The 26,508-nt window shown below is 33.4% G+C and overlaps 1 protein-coding gene across 1 annotated transcript in view; it reads left to right on the forward strand.

The window, feature by feature from the left end:
• ADGB (androglobin) overlaps positions 1–26,508 on the forward strand; it is a 141,139-nt gene that overhangs the window by 37,137 nt on the left and 77,494 nt on the right. The window contains exons 7-13 of the mRNA XM_033095014.1: positions 1,171–1,257; positions 3,950–4,197; positions 8,283–8,423; positions 10,365–10,459; positions 14,562–14,736; positions 15,906–15,996; positions 24,043–24,172. Of these exons, the coding sequence (XP_032950905.1) occupies positions 1,171–1,257; positions 3,950–4,197; positions 8,283–8,423; positions 10,365–10,459; positions 14,562–14,736; positions 15,906–15,996; positions 24,043–24,172 (967 nt within the window). The remainder of the gene's footprint in view (positions 1–1,170; positions 1,258–3,949; positions 4,198–8,282; positions 8,424–10,364; positions 10,460–14,561; positions 14,737–15,905; positions 15,997–24,042; positions 24,173–26,508) is intronic.

Genomic DNA, 26,508 nt, shown 5'->3' on the forward strand with positions numbered 1-26,508 from the left:
TGACCTGAATAATTGGAGTGGTATTTTGTCTTTCTTAAAGCTATAGTTCAATAGAATTTTATAGCAAGTTGAGTAATAGAATTATTATTTTTTAAAAAATAAATAAATAAACTCAGCCTAAAAATAAAGGATCAGACTACATGTAAAACATTTCCTAGGCTTTCTAGGGGAGACCTGCACTACATGGCACAATTTATATTTGTCTATACGTTTTCCTCAGATTTTATTTGTCATGAGTTTTAGCTTTCTACATTAAAACTTAACATTTAGTAGTTGTTTCAATATCACTGAGATATGCAAAGGAAAAAGGATTATTTCTATGAGGTTTGTATAGTCACTTCTTAAGTGTGATTATTCACAAAGTAGTTTAGATTGTGAATTATCCCAATAGATTCTTGTTATCTTTGACATATGTAGACACACAAATTCATTGGTCACCACCTTTGGCATATGGTGGACTGAAACTATGACTCCTGGGCAGAATAGGGATATGGCATTTATATGTTAATATAAATAGAATGATCACTTCAGAAAAAAAAGTAAAAGACCTACAATGAGAACAGTGCTATTTGGCCAATCACATTTTTTTTAGTTTGTTATGGTGGTAGATCCACTCATTTGTACAGGATAGAACAGATATTTCTAGTTTCTCTGAAATTACCTAAGGATTTAATTAAGGATGTCTGATGCCCATCTTGACCTTGACCTGCCATGTAGGAGGCTGACATGGCCTCATAGGCATCTTAGAATAATAACTGAAATCAGAAAAATCAAGGACACTATTCCATTTTTAAAAGAACAATATGATAATATGTTGGACATATAACATGTATGTATTATCTACATTTACATATTTAAAATACATAACATGTATGAATATGTATATAACATTAATTTGTATCTTTTAAAAAAAATTTATATATTTTTAAAACAAAGCTTTAAGTATACTTTGTAAATAGACATGGCATTTTATCATTGAATCTACTTAAGTCCTTTAACAAAACAAGTCATCTGACTGTTGGAATAGTATTTTCTTGTGCTGTAATGTATAACCAGGGTGACCCCTACATTTATTATTATATCACTATTTATTAGATATGCTTATGTCTAATATACCTCTCTGTGTTTTCAAATTTTATTAACTATGCTATTGTGCATTTGCTTTGTTAGCATCCATGAAGCAGAGAGGAGAGAACTGGGAGAGTTCACAGTTATTCATGCACTCACGGGATGGTTACCAGAAGTCATTTCTCTCCAGTAAGTTTGACCATTAAATTACTCATAGATTTTTTTCTTTCTTCCCCAGTAAGGTTTCTTTAACTAACACATTTTTAGTCTTTAAGAAAATTTCAAAAAATGTTACATTTTACAAATTATTTGGGCAAATAACATTTTATAGCATTATATAAAATTCCTTGAGAATTTCAGGATGAATTCTGTTTCCTTACATATTTTACCTTAATTTTCCCTGCACAGTAGTCAGTAAAGATACCAGAGACATGAAATCATCAGAAGTCTATGAGAGGATGGTAACAAAGGAGATCGGAATAATTCACAACTAGAAAATTAGTTAACTAAAAACTGTGAATTGTCTCTTGCTAGAATCATACATGAAAATTAAAAGGTGTTCACAAACTTTCATAATTTTAAGGAGACCATTTTAATAATAATAAAAATTTGAAGAATTTTAATTTTTAAAATTTTTATTAAATTTATTGGGGTAACATTGGTTAATAAAAGTGTATGATTTTATAGTATATCATCTACATATTGCGTTCTCCACCACACCAGTGAAATGTTTCTTCTGAAGGTCAACAAAGATCTTAACGTTGTCAAGTCCAGTGGTCACTTCTCTTACACCATTTACTTGGCATCCCAGTATTTGACGAAGAATAAAACATTCCATTTGCAATACTTGTTTACTTTTGCTTTTGGTGTCTTTGCTTTTGGTGTCAAATCTAAAAACTCATTGCCAAAACTAATACCAAAGAGCTTACTGACTATGTTTTCTCTCAGAGTTTTATGATTTTAGGTCTTATATTCAAGTCTTTGATTCAATTTGAGTTGATTTTGTGTATGGAGTAAGATAGTGGTCCAATTTCATTATTTTGTATGTGGTTGTTCAGTTTTCCCAACACCATTTACTGAGAAGACTATCTTTTCTGTATTATATATTCTTGGCTCCTTTGTCATAAATTAATTGACTACATATGTGTGAGTTTATTTCTGGGTTCTTTATTTTGTTCTACTGATCTGTCTGTTTTTATGACAATACCATACTATTTTGATTGCTGTATCTTTGTAATACATTTTGGAATCAAGAAGCATGATGCCTATAGTTTGTTCTTCTTTTCTAGATTACTTTTGCTATTTGGGGTCTTTGTAGTTCCATGCAAATTTAAGACTATTTTTTCTATTTTTGTGAAAAAAATACCATTGAAATTTGGATAGGGGTTATACTGAATCTGTAAATGGCTTTGGGTAGTATGGACATTTTAACAATATTAATTGTTTCAATCCATGAGCATGAGGTATCTCTCCATTAATTTGTGTCTTTTCAATTTCTTTTATCAATGTCCTATAGATTTTAGTGTACAGGTCTTTCACATCTTTGGTTAAATTTATTCCTAGGTGTTTTATTCTTTTTTGATGCCATAGTAAATGGGATTTTTTAAAAAAATTTATCTTTCTGATAGTTTATTAGTGTATAGAAACACAACAGATTTTGTATATTGATTTTATATCTTGCAACTTTACTGAATTATTTTATTAATTCTAACAGTTTGTGTGTGTGTGTGTGTGTGTGTGTGTGTGTGTGTGTGTGTGTTGTCTTTAGAGTTTTCCATATGTAATATAAGGCCATCTGCAAATGTTGAGACTTGTGGTTTTTTCGTTCAAATTTGGATCCCTTTTATTTCTCTTTGTTGCCCTAATCACTCTGGCTAGGACTTCCAATACTATATTGAATAAAAGTGGTGAGAGTGGGCATCCTTGTCTTGTTGCTTATCGTAGAGGAAGCTTTAGCTTTTCAGCATTGAGTACAATGTTAGCTATGGCTTGTCATATATGTCCTTTATTATGTTGAAGTATGTTCTGTCTATACGCACGTTGTTGAGAGTTTTTATCATAAATGGATGATGCATGGCAAAGAGGGAGCATGAAAATAGTGCCTGCCCTCTGGGTCTCTGGAGAGGATTTCAGTTGGCCCTTCGCTGTGTGTTTAATTAGAAGCCTGCCTCTCAAGCCAGAGATTTAAGATAAGCAAATAAACCTCTTTCACAGAAAGTCTGCTGCTTCTGCTCTGGGCCCTGGAGTGGGTGATTCTGTGTGAGCCTTTTAAGAACTGTTTCTGGGTTTGCTATAGCTTCTTGCATCTTGTGGATGCATCTGTGAGCTTTCAGAGCAAGATGTTTTGAGGAGTCATTTCTCGGGGGAAGGTCTTGAATGTTGGGGTGCTAGATGTGAGTTTCAAACCCTTTGCTCTTCAGGCGGAAGTTCAGAGTTGTGCGATCCCTGCAGTTGCAGGATTTATCGCGAGATTATTTCTCAGCCTCTCTTACTTGTATCATGTGTGGGTTTTTTCACATTCACCAAATGTGTAAGAATCGCTCAGCTAGTTTGGGGGTTTTTTTCAGAGGAAATTGTTCTGTATGTAGCTGTAGATTCAGGGTGTTCATGGGAATTGGTCAGTTCAAGATCCTTATATGTTTCCATCTTGAACCATAACTCCTTGTTTGTTCTCTTCCTGTCAACAAAGCCCAAAACACAGCAGGCATTCAATCAAAGCTTATTGAATGAATGAACACATAACAGTGTTTTTAACTAATACTTGATGTCACTATTGAAATTAGTCTTGTGAAATAGTAAGTTGATTTTTTCCTGTCAGTAATTTGTTGATGTGGAGGGAAAAGCTTAATTTGGAAATTAATGTTGATGTGTCTTCTCAAAGCCCAGGATATATGGACAAAGTATGGGAGCTCTTAAAAGAAATATTGCCTGATTTTAAGCTGGCAGAGGAGTCCAGGTCTGAAAGCAAAATAACAGTGATAGATGCCAAATTAAAAGAATCAGGGAAAGAAGTGAAGGATGGCAAAGAAGTGAAAGATGGCAAAGAAGTGAAAGATGGCAAAGAATTCAAATCTGAAACTTCAGTGACAACACTAAAATTACTTGAGAAAAGTGACAAAGTTTTAAAGGGTAAGACATTTTATATCACAATGTTACTCAATATGGATGCTTTACAATCATTGGTGAATTTAATGATTCTTTATTGTCATTAGCATGTATTAAGTGTTGTGGAAATAATTAAGATCCTTCCTTGCTAGGATTTCAGAATTTGTAATGGTGCTGACTGTATGTTAATTATTGTTCCGTATTTTATTCTCGTTAAAAACGAAAGGCAGTTATACATTTTGATGATACTATATTAATATCATCAAATATTAATTTAGTGATATTAAATGAATATTAAGATAATATTAATTTAGGAAGACGCATCAAGTTTCCAATTTCCATCAAATACATTATTCTTATGTGTTGTATGTAGGGTGAAAACAGCAAATATGTAGACCAAAAGAGCAAAGGAGAAAAATTGTCCTGTTTATTTTTTCAGGAAATGTGAAATGGATAGGATTAGATTATCATTTATTGACCATCTATTTTAAAATGGAAGTTCAAATTTGAGAAGAAAAGTCTAATTATTTTATAAAGTTTAGGATTATTTATCTTCTTAAAGCTGGAAGTATATTTTTTAAATTTAATATATTTTGAGTAATTTTTTATTTTCTATTTTCTAAAATATTTTATATAGTTATGCGTACAAATAATGCTCGTATAGTAAAGGAGAATTAAATATACTAGAAAATACTCAGTTTTTTTGTATAGTTTGATAGCATCTATTATGATCTTTCAAAAATTTGTTTTATAAAATATTGTCCAATTATTCCTTATTCAGGATCTTATTTACCAGCATTTCCCACAGTACGCTACACAAAAATTGTTCCTATGAATGTTCCTCAAAAATATACCAAGATCAAGTGTTTTAGTGATATCTGCATATCACAACCCTTTTTGAGATGACCTAATGCGCAGTAGTGTATAAAAAAAAAAAAAAAAAAAAAAAAAGGGAGGGGAGAAGCCTGATTAATTTGTTTTATTCTGTATGTCCCCAAATTAATTTGAACCTAGAAGCCCTTTCTCATGTATCACAAATTAACATCTGTCCATCCATCCAATACACTACTGAGTAGAATACTAATAAATGGTCCAGAAATTAATGATAACTTTGTGAACAAAATCAGAGGTGAAAGTTGTCTCCTAGAGCTTATTATCAAGTGAGAAGGACTAAAATTAATTTAAAAAATCGTATCCGTATACCGAGACATGAGCCTTAGATGGAAATACTGAACTGTGGGAGTTCATATGGGGTCCCTAGTCTGGGGCGTAACGGATGAATTCCCTAAGATACTTTGAGTTGTGTTTGCAAAGATGAGAGGGGTATCTAGAAGAAGATGAGGGACTGTGAAGAGACGAATATCCTAAATAGAGGAAATAACAGGTAAAAGGTTGGGAGGCAGTAGGAAGAATGACATTGTTTTGGAAGACCTGGCAGAAGATGTGTTTAGCTGGAGAAAAGGACGTGTGGTATAAAGCGGCTTGAGAAGAACCTGGAGAGGTAGGCACATGATCCTATAAAATCTTCTAGGTCATGTTAAGATTATTGATCGTTATCATAAGAATAATTGATAGCTAATGAAGAGCTTAGAGGACAGTCATGACCTAAATCACATTTACAAAAGCACATTCCGGTTCTTTGAGGAGAAAGGACCTTAGCGTGGGGATGAGGACCTTGGGGCAGGGGGTTGGTGAGTGGATATAGGAAAAACAGTCTGGAGACACTTGTATGAGCTCATGTAGAGACAGTGGTAGCTGGGAGTAGGGGAGTAGGGTAGTCACAGTCAAATTGCTGATAAGGTGAATAATTTGAGAGATATTTGAAAAGTTAAAAAAAGTGGCACCTTTAACTGAGAGGGTGCTGCTGAAAAAGGAATGTCTTTATGAGGAGAGATCACAAAATGATTTTGAACATAATTGAATTTGAGGTACCTTTTGAGAAAATCAAGTGGAATTTTCACGTCGGGAGTTCCAGGCTGGTAATATACATTTTGGAATCATTGAGAAATACATGCTAAATTAAACTATGGATGCTGTTCCCAAGGAGACAGCATGGAGTGAGAAGACTAGGCTGCTTGAGGCTGAGCCTTAAAGAAGCTAAACATCTGAGGGCTAGGTAAAAAATGATGACCTGACAAAGGAGGCTAAAGGAGGCCAGAGAAGTAGGAAGAAAATCAGCAGAGCATGGTGCTACTAAAGTCAAAAAGAGAGTGTTTCAACAATCAGAGAGATAGTCTGTGTCAAATAATGTGAGTTGAAATATGATGGGAACTCATATTTCTCTGTTGAATACATTGGGCACTGGTGAAGGATGGGAGTGGAAGACATATTGGAGAGTGTTAAGAAGTAAGTGGAAAGTAAAATAATGTACAAACAACCCTGTTAGAAGTTTGTGAACAGAAAAGCTACAAAGTGGAAGCTGACAGGGAATATGTGGACCCACACAGGATATTTATATTTGTCATCTAATAAGAGAGACTTAGTACATTTAAGTGATGCTTCAGAATATCCGAGCTGAGTTGACAGCAATAGTGTATGTTTCTTGAGAAGTCAGGAAGAGCAAGATCCAGAGAGCCCAGTTGGAGAGATTGGACCAACCCAAGGGAGCAACAACGTCACTATTCCACCAGGTGGAGATAGAACATGGGAGAAGATTGACGTAGATGTCGGTGGGTGAATGGATTTCACAGGGAGAAGTTGAGTGTTTCTGATAAAGGCTACTTTCTATTTTCTCTCTTTATAAACAGCCTATCTATGAGCTGAGAGTGAGGTGGAGGTGTAAGATGAAGTTTCTCGTGGTGATTTAAAATAGATGTAGCAGAGGTTTGCAGAACTAGGGAACGGTTATCTCCAGTAGGAACCAGCTGCTAACTTTATTTAGAGTGAGGTTTGCTAGATGGGTGGGATGAAATGACAGAGGAGGAAACATTTATTTAGGATATTAGCAAAGACGCATTTTGGTAAACACTTGCATACTATCCAAATTTCTATGTGAAAGTGTATTTTTTTTCTAGTCATAATTTTTAGTATAAATTATATTATTTTTAAACTACAAATTCTGAATAGGAGTTTGAAGTCTGTTAAAGTCCTTTTTTAAAATTCTATATTAAATGATGTATTGCTACCTAAAATTAATTTATTCAGTGAAGTATAATATTTATGGAAAATCCACAAAATAAAATTCTGAAAACCTGTTTTTTATACTTTACTTTCCCAGTTAAATGTTTCATCCTACACTTAAAGTTATAGTTATGTTCACTTTTGTATCTAACTTAGGTGTTAAATCTGTAATAAAAGCTAAGATAATGAGACAAGTTGACTTTAGAGGCTAAGGAACATTACAAGTTGTTAATGTCACAGTTTTTATTTATGCAAATTAAAAAAATTAATAACTTGAACAATAGTAATTATAAATTAAGCAGATGATGACAGAATGAAATGACAGAAATCTGTATTTTATTTCAAAATTGAACGAGCTTCATTGGGGAATAAAAAAATCTTGGAGGATTTTTTTTTAAGGTAAAAGAGAACATGTTTCATAGAACTGTAAATATGAATAAAAATTCACATGGTATAGGTAGTTCTGTGTACAGGGCTTGACGACAACACAAGTAATGCTGGCAAAAAGATGTTGGTCTGGCATCCAGTTTCCAACAGAAGATATTCTGAAGGTAGTAAACTGTATTTACTTGAGATGGAGGCCGCAAATAAAAATCTGAGATGGCTCCACATTTAGGACTCAACTTTAAATACATGCTTTGCTATTATTTGGGTTTTGTTTTTAAAATGGGAAAATTCGGCTGACACTGTAATTTTATATGCATAAATAATATTCAAATGATCATCTCTATTTTACATAAAATTATGTGTAGTCAATAATAAACAATGCTGCAGGTCTTTCACAGTACACATCAATTTTCAAAAATTTGTTTTGCTTTACTTTAATGTTTCTAATGAGAACTGAGTAGTGTTTGGGGAAACTTGTGGCTATTGTTTTACATTTAAATCATGCTTTGATTTTGGCTTTTTTTCAACACAATGACTGAATAAGAAATATAGTTTGAGGTTTTACACTTAAAAGATATCTATTGTATTTTTATATATGTTAGAAAAAGCAGATGCCAAAGACGTTGGGAAGAAGAGGAATAAAGACGGAGAAAGGGAAAAGGAAAAGGACAAATCTAAATGGTCACTTCACGGTTCAAGACCCTCATCAGATGTACAGTATTCTCTGCAGTCTCTTTCAGACTGTAAGCTCTTAATCTTCTAGGATAATAACTACTTTAGCTGTTTCCTAAAACATTGGAAATCTTTGGAACATAGAAATGTGTCTCCTGTTTCAACATATCTAGATAAGCTTGCTTAAGGTTGCCCATAATTGTATGGGTATGGATATCACATAGGGCAAGGTCCTACGTATAAGACAGAAGCCAAGGTTGTCCAAGTTCGTATAGTACAACAGTCACAGGAGAAGTGCTTATATGAAGGAGAACATATACTAACAAACATGTCTATTATGTATTAGTATATTATAAAATACATATTGTACTATGTAAATATATTATGTCATATGTTCTATATAATATACAATTATACAAAACATAAAAATATTTATATAAGTGTATATATTACCATAGATATTAGTATATGTCCTCCTCTGTATGAATAAATTATATATATATTACATATATAATATTTTTAAGATTATATAACATATATTATATATATATATATATATATATACAATCTTTTTTAAAGACTTTATATTCCTAACATTGGGTCATCTATCTTGGTGCTTGCAGAATGCAGGTTATAATTCTCAGCTCACCACTTATTACATGGTTGAAAACACATGCATTTTCCTCGAGCATTATGCTTTATCTAGTTATGTTTTTCATTTGATCATCTTTTTAAATAATTATTATGTTTTTTGTGAGGACATTTTAGTAATTATGGCTTTTTATTTTGTATAGAAACATGTCTGGTGATTTGGTTGAGAAAAGTCACTAGTCATTATATTTTTAATTCTGTATTAAAAATCGTTTTCTTGTATTGATGCCATAAGCAATCTTTTTTGATAGTGGATGACATAACATTTCCAAAGTTACCAATAATTCATCATCATTGTGAAAAATGACTAAACCTTTCTCTAAGTTTCTTTCTTTGTGAAAATAAAGGTGACAATGCCTTTTTCTCTACAAAACTCATAGTTAAGGTCAGTCTCAAGACACGAAATGCGGTTTATAGTTTACGTTTTGAAATAAAACTTCCTCAGTTCAGAGCTCTGCTCCATGAAAAATATACAAAGTTTGATTTTTAAATGTAAAAATATGTTTTTATAACTTGGTCATGTTTTATATCTTAATCAATTCTAGAGAGATCCTGGGCTCATATCTGATTTATAGTTTGTGGCTTTAAAGACAATATTCTTCAAGAAACATATCTAATACAATTAATTAGAAGTGCTTGAATTTGTAAAGGAATAAAACAAAACTTTTAAATTAAAGATAAAGGAAATAAACAAAAATAAATTCTGTTATTTTGGCCAGAATCTTTAAAGAACAAAAGGATACTGAATCAAATATCGTAATATCTGGGATGTTAAAGAGCACATAAATAAGTGAAGCTCAGAAGTAAATTCTACAAGCATTAGACATTCTAAACTGAGTTACTTATGTTTTCCTTCTTCACGGAAGGATTTATTTATTTATGTTTTCTTTCTTCTTGAAATGACATGAAAACTCCTGGACTTCTTTAAATTCAAGATAAAGATATTTTATCTGTGAAAGCTAACAAATGTCTCAATGTTAAAATCACTACTTTGAACATAATCATTTGTAGACCATTCTAAGTTACATTGACTGATGACTGGTAAGTTTATGCAATAACATTTTTACAGTGAAATAAAATGATTTCTTTAGCAATTAAATGGTACTATTAATTAAGGTAAAATTAGTGAGATATTCTATAAAATAGATGCACATTTGAGATTTAACATTTATTAAATACATTTAGAATCATTTACCTATTTTTCACCAGCAAAGGTAAGGTATTACCTTTACTTCAAATTCTTTAACTTTTTATTCTATCCTAATGTTCATTAAGGAAATTGAACAGTCTGCAGTGAACCTATACTGGCAGTCTCATTTTGGCCAGAATTTTCATGACACGATATATGTTTATTTTTGCAGGTTCTTCAGCAATATCGTCCCCTTACACGATTGTGTATGCTACCTTTACACCTCTCTATTTGTTTGAAAAGAAGATATTTTCATTAGAGAAGATGGTAAGTACTCAAGGCCAGGAAATGCATTATCATTTATGGTGTGTATGTGTGTGTGATTACTTCTTTGATAGAAGGTATACCAGAATTTAATTAAAATTTTATTACTAAATTTCAGTCTCCTTATCTTTAAAATTAGGCATTTGAACACAAGGTCTTATAACATTCAAAATTATCTTAGATGATTGCAATAATTCCATCTTTAAAAAAAGTAGTCATATGTTCTATCAATTCCTTCCATTATAAGTGAAAGAAAAACACATACATTGTATATTTTAGTAAGAATCATGTAAATCATTCCTAAATAACAATGAATCACCTTTCCATAAACAGATTGTATATATTCTCTTAATGTCCGCGTATGATTTAAATGAACTCACATTCAGAGCTGGTAAACCATTGCTATAACCACCTTGTATCTTAAACTAATACACAAACAAAATGTTAACTGCTTTTTTCTTATAAATCTGACAACTTGTAGAAAGTTTAAGAAATACATACAAAGGGACTGAAACTAAAATATGTATAGTATAAATACCTAGACATAGGCAATGCTGACATTTTGGCACATATCCTTTGATGATTTCTTCTATGCATATAGTGTGTGTGTACATATGTATACTTTTTTTGCACCGTGGAATTAAATTGTATGTTCTGTTTGGAAACCAGCTTTTTCACTTGACACTATCATTAACATTTTTCCATGATGTTACATATTTGGCAGCATAACATTTAGTAGTTGCATGGGATGTACGGGTTTCCTGTATTTTTTAAGTTATCTTTTGTGCTTGGACATAAAAATCATTTTTATCTTTCCTTTAAAAAGGGTAAAGACCACCAGATTACTATTCAATTTAGAAACAACCTATTGCATTTGGGGCTTATTGAATCCTAATCCTTTGGGAGACTTAGATATCTAACACTTTATTTCTAGAATTCCATATGTTCTGCATTCATTACATTAAAGTATAAGACTAGTAGAAGTGCAGCAGTATACAGTACCAGCAAGGGATTGGGTCCAGGACCCCCCACAGATACCAACATCCACAGATGCTCAAGTTCCTTAAATAAAATGGGATATGATTTGCATATAACCTCCACACAGCCTCCTGCATATTTTAAATCATCTCTAGATTACTTATGATACCTAAATCCAATGTAAATGCTATATAAATAGTTGCTATACTGTATTGTTTAGAAAATAATGACAAGAAAAAAAGTCTGTACAAATGCAACCATGGTAGGCCTCATTATATAGTACATCTTAGCAAGCAGAGGGAAACTTGTGCTGGAAAATCTGGAGGTGAAAGTGAACCCACTGGTTTCAGGGAACTACTAAAGGTTGAATGGATTGCAAGGGGAGAAGTCTTAGAAGCAGCTTGCCGATGTGGGAGTGATTCAGGACGCAAAAAATATTATAAATCCTCTGAGTGAAGTTGAAAATGGCTTAAGGGGCCCTGAGGCTCAGGAATTTGCCCAGTGTCTGTAACAGTAATTAAATATTAAACTTCAAGGCTATAATGAACTGACTGTAGTGTCACGTTCTCCCTAATTCGCCTGCTGATTCTTTACATTAGCTAGTGGGATGTTCTAGTTCTCCTGGTAAAAATCAACTTATAAGGGAGATATAATGCTTTAAAGATAAATCTACAGAAAAAAAAAATATTCTAATGGAGTTTTGTTAAATGGAGTGCATTGCTAAAAACTGTAGCTCCAAACACCAACATGTAAAAGAAAGTCAATACCTTACATTTATTTAAAAACTTGGTCCAGAACACAAGAAAAACAACAAAACTTGGGAAGGAGAAAGGTGTCATGAATTATGCCACATCTGCCCATCTTCTTGCTCTTGGGTGTTCAATGTTTTAGTTTTATTTAAATCGGGGATATGGGAGATCTAAAAACGCCTCTCCCACCTTACCAAACGCCTACTTTTAAAGAATTTTTGAGGTGGGATGGGGTAAAGGAATGAAAGGGTCTTATGGGCAAGGAAACTTCAGATTTAAGTCTTAAACGTGAATTATTTTAAAATATTTATTGAGTGCCTACTCAACATTTCACTAAAATGTTTCACTATTCTTAATTCTTCTCTGTCCCTAACTCTAACCTAAGGAAACTTGAAATCCTTTAACAAAGTTTCTCAACATCAAACTGTAACTATTGTTAATGGTATTGCTTTTCATCATTCAGAAATATTGTGCAGCATGTTGGAAATAAAATGAAGTATGAGAAATTGGCTTACATACCTTAAATCAGGCTAGTATTATACTTGTGTGGATTATTCAAACAATACAATAGGTGCCAATACCATACTTAATCATTTGACACAATACCTTACATTTTCAAAATGCTTTAAATTGTTTTATTTTTTAATGCTCAAGAAAAGAAAGTAAATAGACTACAACTTTGGTTGCAACTGTAAGAAGGAATTAAGACATGTACCAAATTTTATAAATAGTAAACTATCTTGAAAATGTTCAGTTTCAAATACTACTTTGAGCATGACATCTATTTTGGATATTATTGAAATGTAAATTTTATAGTGATGTGCTTTTTGTTACCATAACTGAAGCATTTTCTTACTGAATAACATCAATAAATTCTACTGTAAATTCTCATGGAAAGGATTACTTTCAAGTGTTGGAAAAGTTCAAAAATTTGACAGGGCTAACGTAGAAAAAAGGCTTAAGCTTTAGAACATCTATAAAAAATAATTTTTTTAGGTCACTCTAAGGCATAATTCCATAGTTTCTGATTTTTTTTTTTTTCAGTAAATTACTAACATCCACAAAAGGGATAAGGGGATATAATGATTTCACCTACTTTTTCATTAGGCCTTTAAAAATCAAACACACATCAATCACTTTTCTTTTTCTTTTGAATATTTACGTACTTTTAAGTGGCTCATCTGGACTCAATACTGCACCGATGAACTCCTTCTTACAATTACTAATTAATTATTGCAATGATTCATTAATCCTTGGATTCAGGAAGAACTGTCCTGTCTTACAGATACCCTTCCTATTTTATGTCTCCCTGAAGTATAGATTGAACTGTAGAGAAATAGTCACAAGAGCGAGGCATATTCTAGCTGAGGCAATAATTTGGAATAAGCTGATAGGTAGGTTTCTGGTCCCAATGACAGCTTTATAAATTTACATTTTCAAGCATTGCTATTTCCATAGCACTCAATGATGCAAAATCACTAGGAAGAAAAACAGTTTGGGTAAAACTGACTATAATGTAGTTAATAGTAGATTTTAATGTTTAATGAAACTTTAAATGTTTCAACTTTTAGACTGTGACCATCAGAATTTGACTGCAGTATTGCTTCCTTTATCTTGCACATACTTTCTGCTTTCTTATGGCATATTCCAGCCATCAATCAGTAACTAAAGTTCGGCTTAAGTATAATTCTGAACTGTTCCAAAGCCGAGTGGCTTCAGGAGACCTGAACAGTGGAATATGGGAAGCATCTGTGCGGGAGACTGCTTGATTTGGCAGGATACAGGGCAGCCTCTATTCTCTGTCCTTCTATGAATGGCTCCATTGTCAGGAGTGGCCGTGGGGATTTCCTGTCGGGGAGCTGCTGTTTGGGATGAGGGAATAAACCATAGACAAGGCAATTGCTGTCACCTCATTGACCTGACCCAATAAATGCAGTGGATTTTTTAAAATATTATGTAGCAACTGCTGGTGATTAAAAACAAACAAACAAATACACAAATAGCACTTTACATATTACGTACTTGTATCAAAGTTTTGACCTATAAAAATAATGTTTGATTAATTGTAGACCCAAACTGATGTGCTGAGTTTTGCAATCTCATAGTCTTAAACTCTTAGAACTCAAAAGAAGCTTATATGTCTAGACTCTCATTTGTAAATAAGGAAATGAGGCCCCAGAAAAAGTAAAAGATGGAAAGAAATACAAATGGTAAGATTGCTTATGTTAAGAGAGGTAGAAATATGGATGGTTATTTTTTTCTTTATTACCACTGTGTCTCTATAGCGATGATAGTATTTTTATAATGACAGAAAGGTATTATTTTATATGCATGAAGCAATTGTAAGAATTCTTTGAAATCTACCTTCCATCTTTTAGTGCAATTCTGCTGAGAAGCTACGAGAATATGGCCTGTCCCACATCTGTAGCCATCCTGTGCTGATGACCAGAACCAGGTCTTGCCCTCTTGTAGCTCCACCGAAACCACCCCCAGAGCCTCCCTGGAAACTTTTTCGTCAAAAAAAAGAAACGGCGATAACAGATGAACCTCAAGGTATGGTTCATGTCTGAAAATCTTCCTAAGTAACATTTTTCTATGTGAAGGTCTAATAATTTCACTGGTAACGAAAGATGTATATCAAGGCACTCCACCCAACATTACACTGAAAGCTTTCATTTAATTTTATGTCTAAATTTTATATCATTAAAGAATTCTCCACGTCTCAGAAGCTGAGCAGTTTGGTTCATGTCTAAATGGACCAACTATATCAAGGCCATTGTTTGGATGATGGCATTGTGATTATTATGATGGTGTAAAAGTGGTTTGTAATAAATATCATATGGAATCTTAAATTGCATATGTTAAGCCACTGGAATGAATTTTTAATTTGGAAATCATTCTAGAATACCCTGTAGGACATGATCTTTGAATTAACTGATTTCTATTTAAAACTCCTGTAGGAATAGAACTTCTGCCCTCGACTGCCTCCTGCGTAAATATTGTCATATAGCCACTTAATGAATGGTAGTTAGTGTCAGAAATAAACAGACTCACATGGGAGGAACTGTTCCCAACTTGCTCTTATTCTCTCAGTTCATTTCTAAATTCCTCACAATCCATGTCTAACTCTTTACACCTTCAATATTTTTCTCTGCAAGTCTTCATTCTTACTCCTTTTCCCATGAGCACCAAGTTTGAATGGGAGAAAGACCAAGATGGCAAGAGAAGAAATGAATGAGACCATCAATGAAAAATCAATTTTAAAGTAGAAGCACAAGATGGGATTAAAAAAGAAACACTAGTAATTTAAAAATTATGGTCTAGGAGAATAAGTCATCATTTGTTTATGTTTTAACATCTATAGCCTTTCCATAGTTACTTTATGCAGTTTTTAATGAAGGATGATAAAATAAACTGGAGAGCTATGGCATATATATATATATATATATATATATATATATATATATATTTCCAAATAACTTAAATTATGTTAATAATAACAACAGCTTTTTTGTGTTCATTTCCTTGCTTTTGCATTTTCTCCTTTCGTCTTTTCTAATACCTCATTATTGTCTAAGTATATTCATTCAGCAATTAACGCCATTGAAATTTGCTGGGTGAATAGTGATATAATTAGTACAGCATTAAATGTTAAGTTCTGCATGTAATCTTAGAAGATGAAAACAAAAGTACATCACACTTCCTTTTTTTTTTTTTTTTAGAATTAATAATAAAGAAGCCTATACAGTTTCTTGAGATATCAAGTCCATTTTTAAATTATAGAATGACTCCATTTACAATTCCAACAGATACGTAAGTAAATAACATCCTTTCCTACAAATGCATCTTGCTCTCAAAAAAAAAAAATATATATATAGTGTGGTTTGTGTGGTTAAAAATAACACTAAATGGGAGCATTTTGAAGAACTTCCATTTAATGAAAAGGTCAACTATATGTATAATACTTATTCCAGGATATTTCTTTGATCTTGTATAGCTTATGAGTTCTCTAATCCACTTAATTAACAAACATATTTTGCTAATGTTTTATGTGTGAGTGTTATGGGTTGAATGTGTCCTGCTAAAATTTGTATGTTGAAGCCCTAAACCCAGTGTGGCTGTCTTTGGCAATAGAGCCTCTAAGGAAGTAAGTGCTGTTAAATGAGGTCATAAGATTAGTGTCCTCATAAGAAGAGACAGAGTACACTCTTTCTCTATCCACTGAAGAAAGGTCCTGTGGACATACAGTGAAAAGGTAGCTGTCTGCAAGCCAGGAAGAGAGTCCGCACTAGAGACTGACCATTCTGATCTCAGACTTCCGACCTCCAGAACTGTGAGAAAATAAATTACTGTTGTTTAAGCAACCTAGGCAACTCTAGAGAACTAATACAACAAGGCACTATATTTCACTTGAAAATAGAAGGATAACACACTTATCGTGCCCCACAGAGCTGTCAGCTTCTAGGGAAGCTGAATGTATAAGTAAATAATTACAATAAACTGTAATAATTGCCATTCCCAAATTCTGTGGCATGTCCCAAATTCTGTGATTGCACTTCAAAGAACTTATTTTGCAGAAATACTTAAAACCCTGAATAGAGTCCTGATGTCACTGATTGTGCAGGAGGTGGAAGAATTTGCCATCAGCCTGTGATAGATGTGGTTCTCCTTCTGGATATCCCGGCTCCTCATCTTCCTGGTGGAAGTGTTTGAGGTCCTGCTGTGCTTGTCATCTCCCATTACCCTTTGATAATCTTCCAATTTAAAGCTGCACTTCAGAGCCACAATGCAAGTTTTACATAAGGCCAACAGTTCAATTCAGTTGCTGTGAAGGTGACTGGATAGTTAGCTCACCTGCCCTTTCCATCATTTTTTTTTTTTTTTTATCAACAGTGTGGGTATTTATTAAATTTAACTACATGTAAAGATTTTGTTGGGTATCCGATGGACACTTGTTTTTCCATCATTTCTGGCTGCAGTGCCCACAGCCTATGTCTTTCCCTAGCCTCTGCTGCTTTTAATTTACGATTCATCATAGAGGATTCAGGGTAACCTCACAGATTTTGGATTCCCTTGTTTTTCTTTTTTTGGTCCTAATGAGATTTTTGGTTCTCTGTTTTGCTGGGTTTTGCCATCAATCTATTCCTGTCTGACTCTAAGGGATGTATTACCATTCTAATCATGGCACCTCTATTTTGCCAGTTCTGCATGATTGTGCTTTTATTTATTTTTATTTCTTCTGAGACCCCAGTGGAATTGTAGGAGGGAGGTCACAGTACAATACAATAAATTTGTGTTCAGTCTATTGTCTTGAACTAAATGTGTGTCTCTGCTTGTGACTTCCTGCTTCCGTTTGCATTTCACCTCCCATGGCTATTCTCTCCTCTCTGTTCCTTACCCAGTTGGATCCAGAACTCACTTTACCTTGACTCCTCTATTTCCCATTCTTTAAAACCAACCAACCCAACAAAACCAAAACAACAAGAAAAACACCCCAATTATTTGTGCATATAGCAGATTTTTCTAATGGTTTCATGGAAAGTATGGATAGCTTGAGGGAGGCACTATATTTTGGTCATATTTGAGCAACACAATTAATTAAAGGAGAATATTATATACTCCTGCTTTTAAATCATTCAGCTACTTTACTATTGTAAATTCCAGTTGAGCACCATTAACCATAGTCTCCAAGCTTCTCGCCACACTGGGTAGCCACTTCCCTGTTCTCTTCAGGCTCCTGCTTCTCTCTCCACTTTCTCATTCAGAGAGCAGTCTAGCCCTCCATTTTGGTTTTGTGCTGCCTCCTCACAGACTGTGTCCTCAAAGCACGGACTACTTTATCCCTCCCTACTCCCTTATCTAGCAAGTAACATGTTCTGACAAGATGTTTACTAAATGAATATAGTTCTTCCCCTAAAATGAATAACCTGTGAAGCAGTTAAAATAATATGACTCAGTTCATTCCCTTTCTACATGTCAGATCTTCAAATATTTCACAACAATTATATGTCCCACTGTATTCTTGTTTTTTTCTTATTAGGTTTCTAGATAGGTAATAGAATATTGTGTAAGTTATTTTTCAATCCTGTTAGACTTTGCAATTAATAGAAAAACTTATTTTTCTATTAATTCTACCATGAATTAGGCTTTCTGTTATACTTGGGACACAAATAATACTAACTGATGCTGTAATATAATATATATGAAATAAAATGTTATCACTGTTGTCGTCCATTTGGTAAAAAGTTGTATTATGTCAACGACTTGTAATGTATATATTATGAATATACTAAAAATATCTTTTCTTCCTAAGTAGAGCACACTTGAAGCCTTCTTTGTTGCCTAGATGAATCATACTGAACATTATCGCTCTACTGTCTTCTTATGTCAGAGCGACTTCAAGAGACTATACTTACCTTAGCACTCAGTGACCCCAGACTACTGGCCTTTTCTGGAATGTATTTGTTTGACTGGTTTTGTTGTAGTTTTAGTTTTTTTTTCAGAGTTCTAATGATTTCTTTATCAATGTTCAAGATTGTCTACTTCTAATAACCTTGACTCCTCAAAATTTGACCCTAAATTTCTGGGTGCAATGAGAAGAAATACCATCAAATTTTTTTAAATGAGTTAATGGCTTCTGTATAATTAGAATGGGGATCTCAAGGGTTACATACGGGCTTTGTTACATAATACTTTAATATTTAAATGGTAACTTGGATATAACAGGTGCTCAGTAAATATTAATTGAATTCAAAATATTTTGGGGCATCTAAGTTATTCAGAATGTTTTTTACTATGTTTATTTACTATTGTAGCCACCAGGCACATGTGGCTATATAAATATAATTATGTTAATTAATATTAATAAAAATTTTTAAATAAATTCTTTAGTGGCACAAGCCACACTTTAAGTTCTCAATAGTCAAATATTCTAAAACAACATTTTCATCATTGCATAAATTTTGTATAATGTTGAAAGGAATGAATAAGTAATCTGCCTATAATTGTAGTGTTTTATTATGACACTGTTATATTAGTTTTTATTAGTTGACCTATATTTCTATTTATAGATTAACATGAGAAAATCTAACCCATTTTTATTATATAAGTAGGAGGAATATTCCTTGTCCTATTACAAAGTCCAATTGAATTTAGGTGTCCTAATATGATAGTTAAAACATTTCAAACAATTTCATTTCATAAATAGAAATTTATGCTTTGGTGACAAATGTACTAAAGCTTGTGTTAATGCAGTGATTATAGGAAAACAATATTTTTAGGTTCTACTTTATAATTATAAATAGTTAAGACAAATTTTGAATTGGTTAAAATAAGGCCTAAGTGAGTCTGGCTTTATAGTTTTGGTTACTGTTTTAGAACAAAAAGGCATTTTCTTTTACTTAAACCTTAGCACTCATGAATATTTTGGGTTATTGCCTGATAATTAAATCACAAGACTAGATGATTGTCATAGAAACTTGGGAGATGAAATTTGTCACCTTGAGAGAGAGAAAAAAAAAAGAACTAAATATACCAATGGCAATGAAAAAAAGGGGGGAAGAAGAGGAGGAGGTGAAGGAATCTAAATTTGCTAATATTTGAATATGACAATAGAGTATTTAGAAGGACTATGATCTTGGGTCTAAAGTTTTTAATGAGTTCAGAGAAGTGACCAAAAATCCACAAATAGCAATAAAAAGAGGGAATAGTGGGTGATATGAGTTGAAGATGTGATGATTATCATTAAAATTGTGGTAATTTGTTATGCAGTAATAACAAATACAGAACGAATACACGGAAATATAAATATAATATATCAAAGATTATAAAATTTACACTTTGAATCTATGTGATTAATTGTACTTCAAGTATCCCTCAATAAAGATGTAAAAATATAAAAATAACTAATAGTATGTAAAATGATTTTAAGAAATCAAACAAAAAGTTTAGAAACAAGGAATATAGAAACTGAAATTAAGAACACATGGATGTAGGATTTCTGGTCAAGATGGTGGAGTAGGTAAATGCTCTGTTCACTTCCTCTCATTACCACATTAATTACAGCTAAACCACAGAACAACCATTGTTGAGAATCACCTGAAGTTTAGCTGAACCAAAGCCCTACAACTACGGACATTCAGAGACTAGTAGGAGGGGCAGAGATCAGAACGGGCCAGTCCCACACACTGAGCTGTCTGGCCTCAGGGTGAGGCCTGGAGGGGCAGCTTTCTCCTGGATAGAGGAGCTGGCAGAAGCAATTGTTTCTTTGTTGAGCCCTCCCCCTCCCTGCCTGCAGATGTAGTCAGTCACCATATCTGAGTCTCCATCAAACTGGTTATCACCTTTCTCTGCCCCAACCTAGTTTTTCCCTCAGACCCCACCACACCTAACTTTAAGACCCACCCAAGCTGCTTCCGGCAGCTTTTCCATATAAACAGCTGCCTTGGCTCATGCTGCAGACTTTCCTAAAATCTCTCAAAGGTTCACAAAACCCAAACAAGCAGTATCTGGCTTCTGCATATCCTGTGCCTCTGGCTGAGCAGCCCTAAGTCCGGTAGTAGCAACAAACAGCCTTGGTTTGCAGCTTGCCCTCTCAAGGTACCTCCAAGCACAGCTCAGGTGGCAGCCATTTCTGGATTGCTTTGTGCCTCATGCCAGGTGGCGCCAGACAGGCACAGACTGTGGCTGAACTAGGCCTATAGCAGGTCCCCTTCCAGGAGGTCCCGGGGCCAGTATGCTCAGTGGCCAGCTTCAGACTGTACCAGATCATCACCTGGCCACCTGCAAGGATGACACACTCAAGGGGCAGGCTGGACAGGCACTAGAGTACTTTTTGAGTGTATTTTAAACTTTAGTAAAGTTTTATTAAAATTATAGCATGACATATTATAGGTCACACACATAATGATCATTAGATATGGTCATTCCTTTGGATATGTTATTAGGTTGGTACAAAAGTAATTGCGGTTTTTGCAATTATTTTTAACCTTTTAAACTGCAATTACTTTTGAACTAACCTAATAAAATCCATGATAGGAATAGAAACTGAAGAAGAAAAGCAGTCAAAATTTAGAAAAGTATTACCCTACTCTTAAAACCTCTTTACATCATAGCTAGTTAATTTACATTTTTATGGACTCTATTTAAGTTGAAAATATTACAGATATTCTTCAAATCTGTAATCTTTAAGACTTGTCATTTCTATGCATTGATGATCTAACTGAGCAGTGGATGAGGAGGTACCCTCAGGCAGCACAGACATTGGCAATTAGCAATGTCAAACCTTGAAGGACAGTTTCATAAACAGAAAGGCCATTTGCTGCTACTTTGGGTTTTAAAATTTACTGTTACATTTTCCTCAAACTCTCATTTAATTTATAATAATTTTTGTTTTATACATAAATGTACTACTTTCTATAAAAGCTTTAAATAAATTCAGTTAGCTGAATTTCAACATCGTAAATTGCATTTACAACATTACTACTGTATATTTTATTTTCTCTTTAAGTACTTTGAATGCCAAAAATTATAGCAAATAAAATCTTGCCAAGTATTAAGTCATATTAAAAGTTCAAATAAACTCATGTATTTGCAAACCTTAATTTTTCCCATATGTACTATTAGCCTTTACCAACCAAAATTTTCTTTTAACTTAATCATATATACATTTTAAAACCTAATTTGTTGGATTATGTAACATGCTAAACTCTCTCGTGTTTCAAATGCAAAAAAAAAAAAAAACCCACAAAAAACAAACCCACATATATGTAGAATTTTCCTAAATTTAACATTAACATGTTAATGCTTTTTTATTTTTCTAATTAATTTTATGCTTAATGATACCCACTCAGATGGTGATTTTACCATTCCAGGTCATTTTTAATTTTTCTCAGCTGACCGAGGGTGCATATTAGTCAGAGATTTTGTGGACTGTAAGAACCATGGCTGCTAACTACCAGGACAAGTTTTCTCATGATTCATAATGCCACACCCAGACTTCTAAAATCTGTGTCAACAGGGACCACAAATGGGTTGGTTTCACAACATGAACTGCATTTACTTCCTTACTTGATTTTCTTACACCTTCTTTCACCTTTATTATTTGATTAAGGTAGATTAAATTCTATGACCCAGGTACAGGTAACTTTAGCAATTGATTGGATTCAATTAATCTATTCACTACTTGAAACTATTATGATTTGCTAGCATATTCGTTCTATCTGTCAGGGCCAGACACAAAGGTATATGATTGGCATTTCATCCTACTTGAAAGAAATGTCCTTTCACCCGGTTTGCTGTGAAGCGTTATCAGGTCAACATAAAAGCAGGTTCCTTGCTTTTTTCTTTTTTTCTTTTTGGTAAGCCCTTGAAAGTGACAGCTGCCACGACTGCCTTTCTTTGGAACACTGTCACTGTAGCAACATGTTAGATATGCCCATTCTTCGCTCCTGGCATTGTTTGATGGAACGGGAGCCTCATAAATATGTTTGTGCTACCCTCTAGTGGCAGTTTCGGGTAAATCAAAGATGTTTAGCTTGAGGTGAATTGTTTTACAGAACACTAGCCAGGAAGAAAATGCAAAAGTTTAGGAAGTATGTATACATGAAATTTAATTTTATCTTTGAAACACATTTACCTAAAATATATATACTATAACAAATGTCTTTTTATTGTGCCTATAGATTTCTAGCTATGGCTATGGTGATTTGGGGTCATATTAGCAATTAACTTGAAAGGAAATACTGTAAACTTGAGTTGCTAGTATAAATGTCCCAATTATAAACGTAAGTGCTCAAGACTCATAATTAAGATTTTGACTCTGAACCTATTACATTGATACATTAATCTGATACTTAAGTAAATCAATTCTAAATGTTGTGAAATTCCTATGTTCTGATGAATATTCAAAATCAGCGACCACAGCTTTAATGCTTTCACTGTGTTAATTGATTTCAAGGTTTTTTCAAAATGTGTCAGAAATCCACAAAAAACAAAAAGTTACATTTTGACTATTTTATGCATTTAATAACAACAATTTGAGCTGCTTTGTATATAAATGACATTTTTATGTATAAAAATTTCGGATATATTCATCCGACCATTGTGGCAAAAGGGTTTAAAATAGTTTCCAGAAAATTTTTACACAATTCACTGACTGATAGAGAACATTTCTTTAGTAATATAGGAAGAATTCAATGTTTTTGACACAAAGAAAAAAAAAATTAATTGTAAAAGAACGGGAATGATAAAATGAACAAAATTAGAACTTACTATTGTTGACAAATTGCAATTATTTAACATAAAATTGAATATTATTCAGTGATAAAAAAAAGAAGGAAATCTTGCAATTTGCAACAATAGATGGACCTTGAGGGCAGTATACTAAGTGAAATGAGTCAGACGGAGAAAGAAAAATACCATATTTCACTTGTATGTGAAATCTAAAAAATAAGTTAAAAAAAAAGAAACCAAAAACCAAAAATCAAACTCATAGAGAACAGATTGCATGGGCAAAATGGGTGAAGAGGGTCAAAATATACAAAATTCCAGTTATAAAATAAATAAGTCCTGAAGATACAATGTACAATATGGTGACAGTTGCTAAGAGAGTAGACCTTAAAAGTTCTTATCACAAGGAAAAGAATTATAACTGCGTGGTGATGGATGTTAACTAGATTTGCGGTGATCATTTTACAATATATACAAAATGTGGAATTATTTGTTGTACCTGAAACTAATATAATGTTATATGCCAATTACATCTCAGTACAAAACTGCAGTTACTTAGTAACTTTAAACAAGATGCTAAGATAACAGAAGTTTGTTTTTTTTTTTTTTTTGGTTTTTTTTTTCCATTAGTCATTATGTACAATCTCTTATTAAGAAAGGGATGCCTCCAGGATCTGGTTTATCTTCCTTTAATGAAAATGATGAAACTGAAAACTTGAGCCAGCCAGAATTAAGTCAATTGACAGGAACTACATCTCAGGTAACTAACTATGGTACTCTTATTAGTGATCCATTTCTTAATTGTAGTATTTTTCTTAAATTATGAGATATATTATACATAAAAAAGAATGTATAGCATGTATCTGAATAGAATAAAGATTAAAGTAAGCTTTTATGTATCCATCACCTAGATGAGCATAATGGAATATTCTTCTCTTACATAAGTCCCGATGTGTCTCTTCTGCATTGTGTTTCCTATCTGCCATTTACAGTTTGGTATTAACTCCGTACTCTGAATTTTGCCAATTAAGTATACATTTATAAACAATATAAAGCTTAATTTGTTAGGTAATTTTACTTAAATGGACTCTTACATTAATTCTGGAACTTCTTTCATTTAACATCATTTGTGAGATTCAGCTCTTTTGTTGCATGGTCACAGTTCATGCATTTCATTGGTCAAAGGTAATTAATGCATAACTTTCACAGTGTTAATGGATATAGTCATTGCTTCTTATTTCTTACTATTGCAAACAATGGTACCATGAAGTCTCTGTACACATGTCCAATAGTTTTTTTTTAGTTCCAGGGCTCATAAACTTTTATGTGCTATGGCTCCCTTTCTCAATTTTCTGAAATTTTAACACACAATGAAAACAACTCATCTCTTTCTACGTATTGGTTGACCATTTTTGTTAGGGAACAGTGGAAGGCAATAAAGCTGTCTGGGTTAGTTTTATGAGAACACAACTTCACTGCTTGGTGGTTGAATGACTACTAAATATGTTTGCCAGATAGTTGGCCAGCTACAGGTCCCAGGATATCTATACACAGGAAGATACGACCCCTTGATATCTAACAATGGGCTTAATTGCTGCAATTTCAAAGGTGTGATCAGCATATGTGATATTTTAAGATATTTGCACAACTATAATATAATGTAAAAGATTGTGATTTCTTTTGTGGATAATGTCACAGTTATTGCTAATAACATTGTGGCTACTTATCTGAGTTGATAAATTGGTCATTGAAGAAAATGTTGAACTTCAGCTAAAGATATAATTTTAAACAATTGTCCATTTTCATGGACTCTTGAAATCCTACCATTGGCCCCAGTGGATACTAGACTAGCGAACCATGCTAGGATATGAACCTGGGAGTATAATTGATGGGACATAGGACATTCACCTGTTTAACCTCACAATAAAATAGCAAGCAGTTTTCTAGTGTGGGGTATCCATACCCATGGCTGTCAGCACTGGATGAGAATATTCTTTGCTTTACATCCTGGCCAACACTTACATTGTCTGACATTTCAACTTTTGCCAGTGTGGTGGGTGTGAAAAGGTATTTATTTTTCTAATAGAGAATATATTCACATGTTCAAAAATAAAAATATGAGGCATACATTAAGAAATCTTACTTCCATTAATGTCCCTTTTGTTTTCACTACTCTGTCCTCTTTAGGGTATTGCCAGGGTTTCTTTACATAAATACAAAGACACACACACACACACACACACACACACACACACACACACACACTATTCCACCACCTCCTTTTTATCTGCTCAAATTTTAACAAATAAAGAGAAAGTTTTTACTTAATACATACTGGCAATAATTTCATATCTATACCTAAAGAGTATCTTTATTCTTACTATTTCATTATATGAATGAACCATAGTTTACTTCTACTAAATTCTATAAATGGCATACAATACCTTGGAGGACACACCATCACTATAAGATGAGAATCTTGTAAGGAAAATGAATAGACATTAACATTTTTAAAGATTTTTTTAAAAATCTAAACTGTTGCATGCAATCATTTTAGAGTCAAAAATTACCAGTGAGATCATAAAAATAAGTCAACCTTTCTTAACACTCCTCATTACTTGGCCTTCCTTTTCACACTCATTTACTTTAAGAATTTCTTCTGAAGCTCAGTGGCAACTCAGCTCAAGGTGCCATGTTCAATCTTAGTTGCAGGGGGCGCAGCCCACCATCTCTTGCGGGAGTCCAACCGGCAACCTTCTGGCTGAGAGTCCACTGGCCCATGAGGGAATCGAACCGACAGCCTTCGGCATTAGGAGCATGGAGCTCCAACCGCCTGAGCCACTGAGCTCCCAGATGGCTCAATTCATTGTAGCGCATCCTCTGAACCATAAGGTTGCCGGTTTGACTCCCACAAGGGATGGTGGGCTGTGCCCCCTGCAACTAATAATGGCAACTGTACTTGGAGCTGATCTGCACCCTCCACAACTAAGATCGAAAGGACAACAACTTGACTTGGAAAAATCTCTGAAAATACACACTGTTCCCCAATAAAAGTCCTGTTCCCCTTCCCCAATAAAAAAAAAAAAAGTTTCTTCT

The sequence above is a fragment of the Rhinolophus ferrumequinum genome, chromosome 3 (genome assembly GCF_004115265.2).
Source record: "Rhinolophus ferrumequinum isolate MPI-CBG mRhiFer1 chromosome 3, mRhiFer1_v1.p, whole genome shotgun sequence".
NCBI lineage: Eukaryota > Metazoa > Chordata > Mammalia > Chiroptera > Rhinolophidae > Rhinolophus > Rhinolophus ferrumequinum.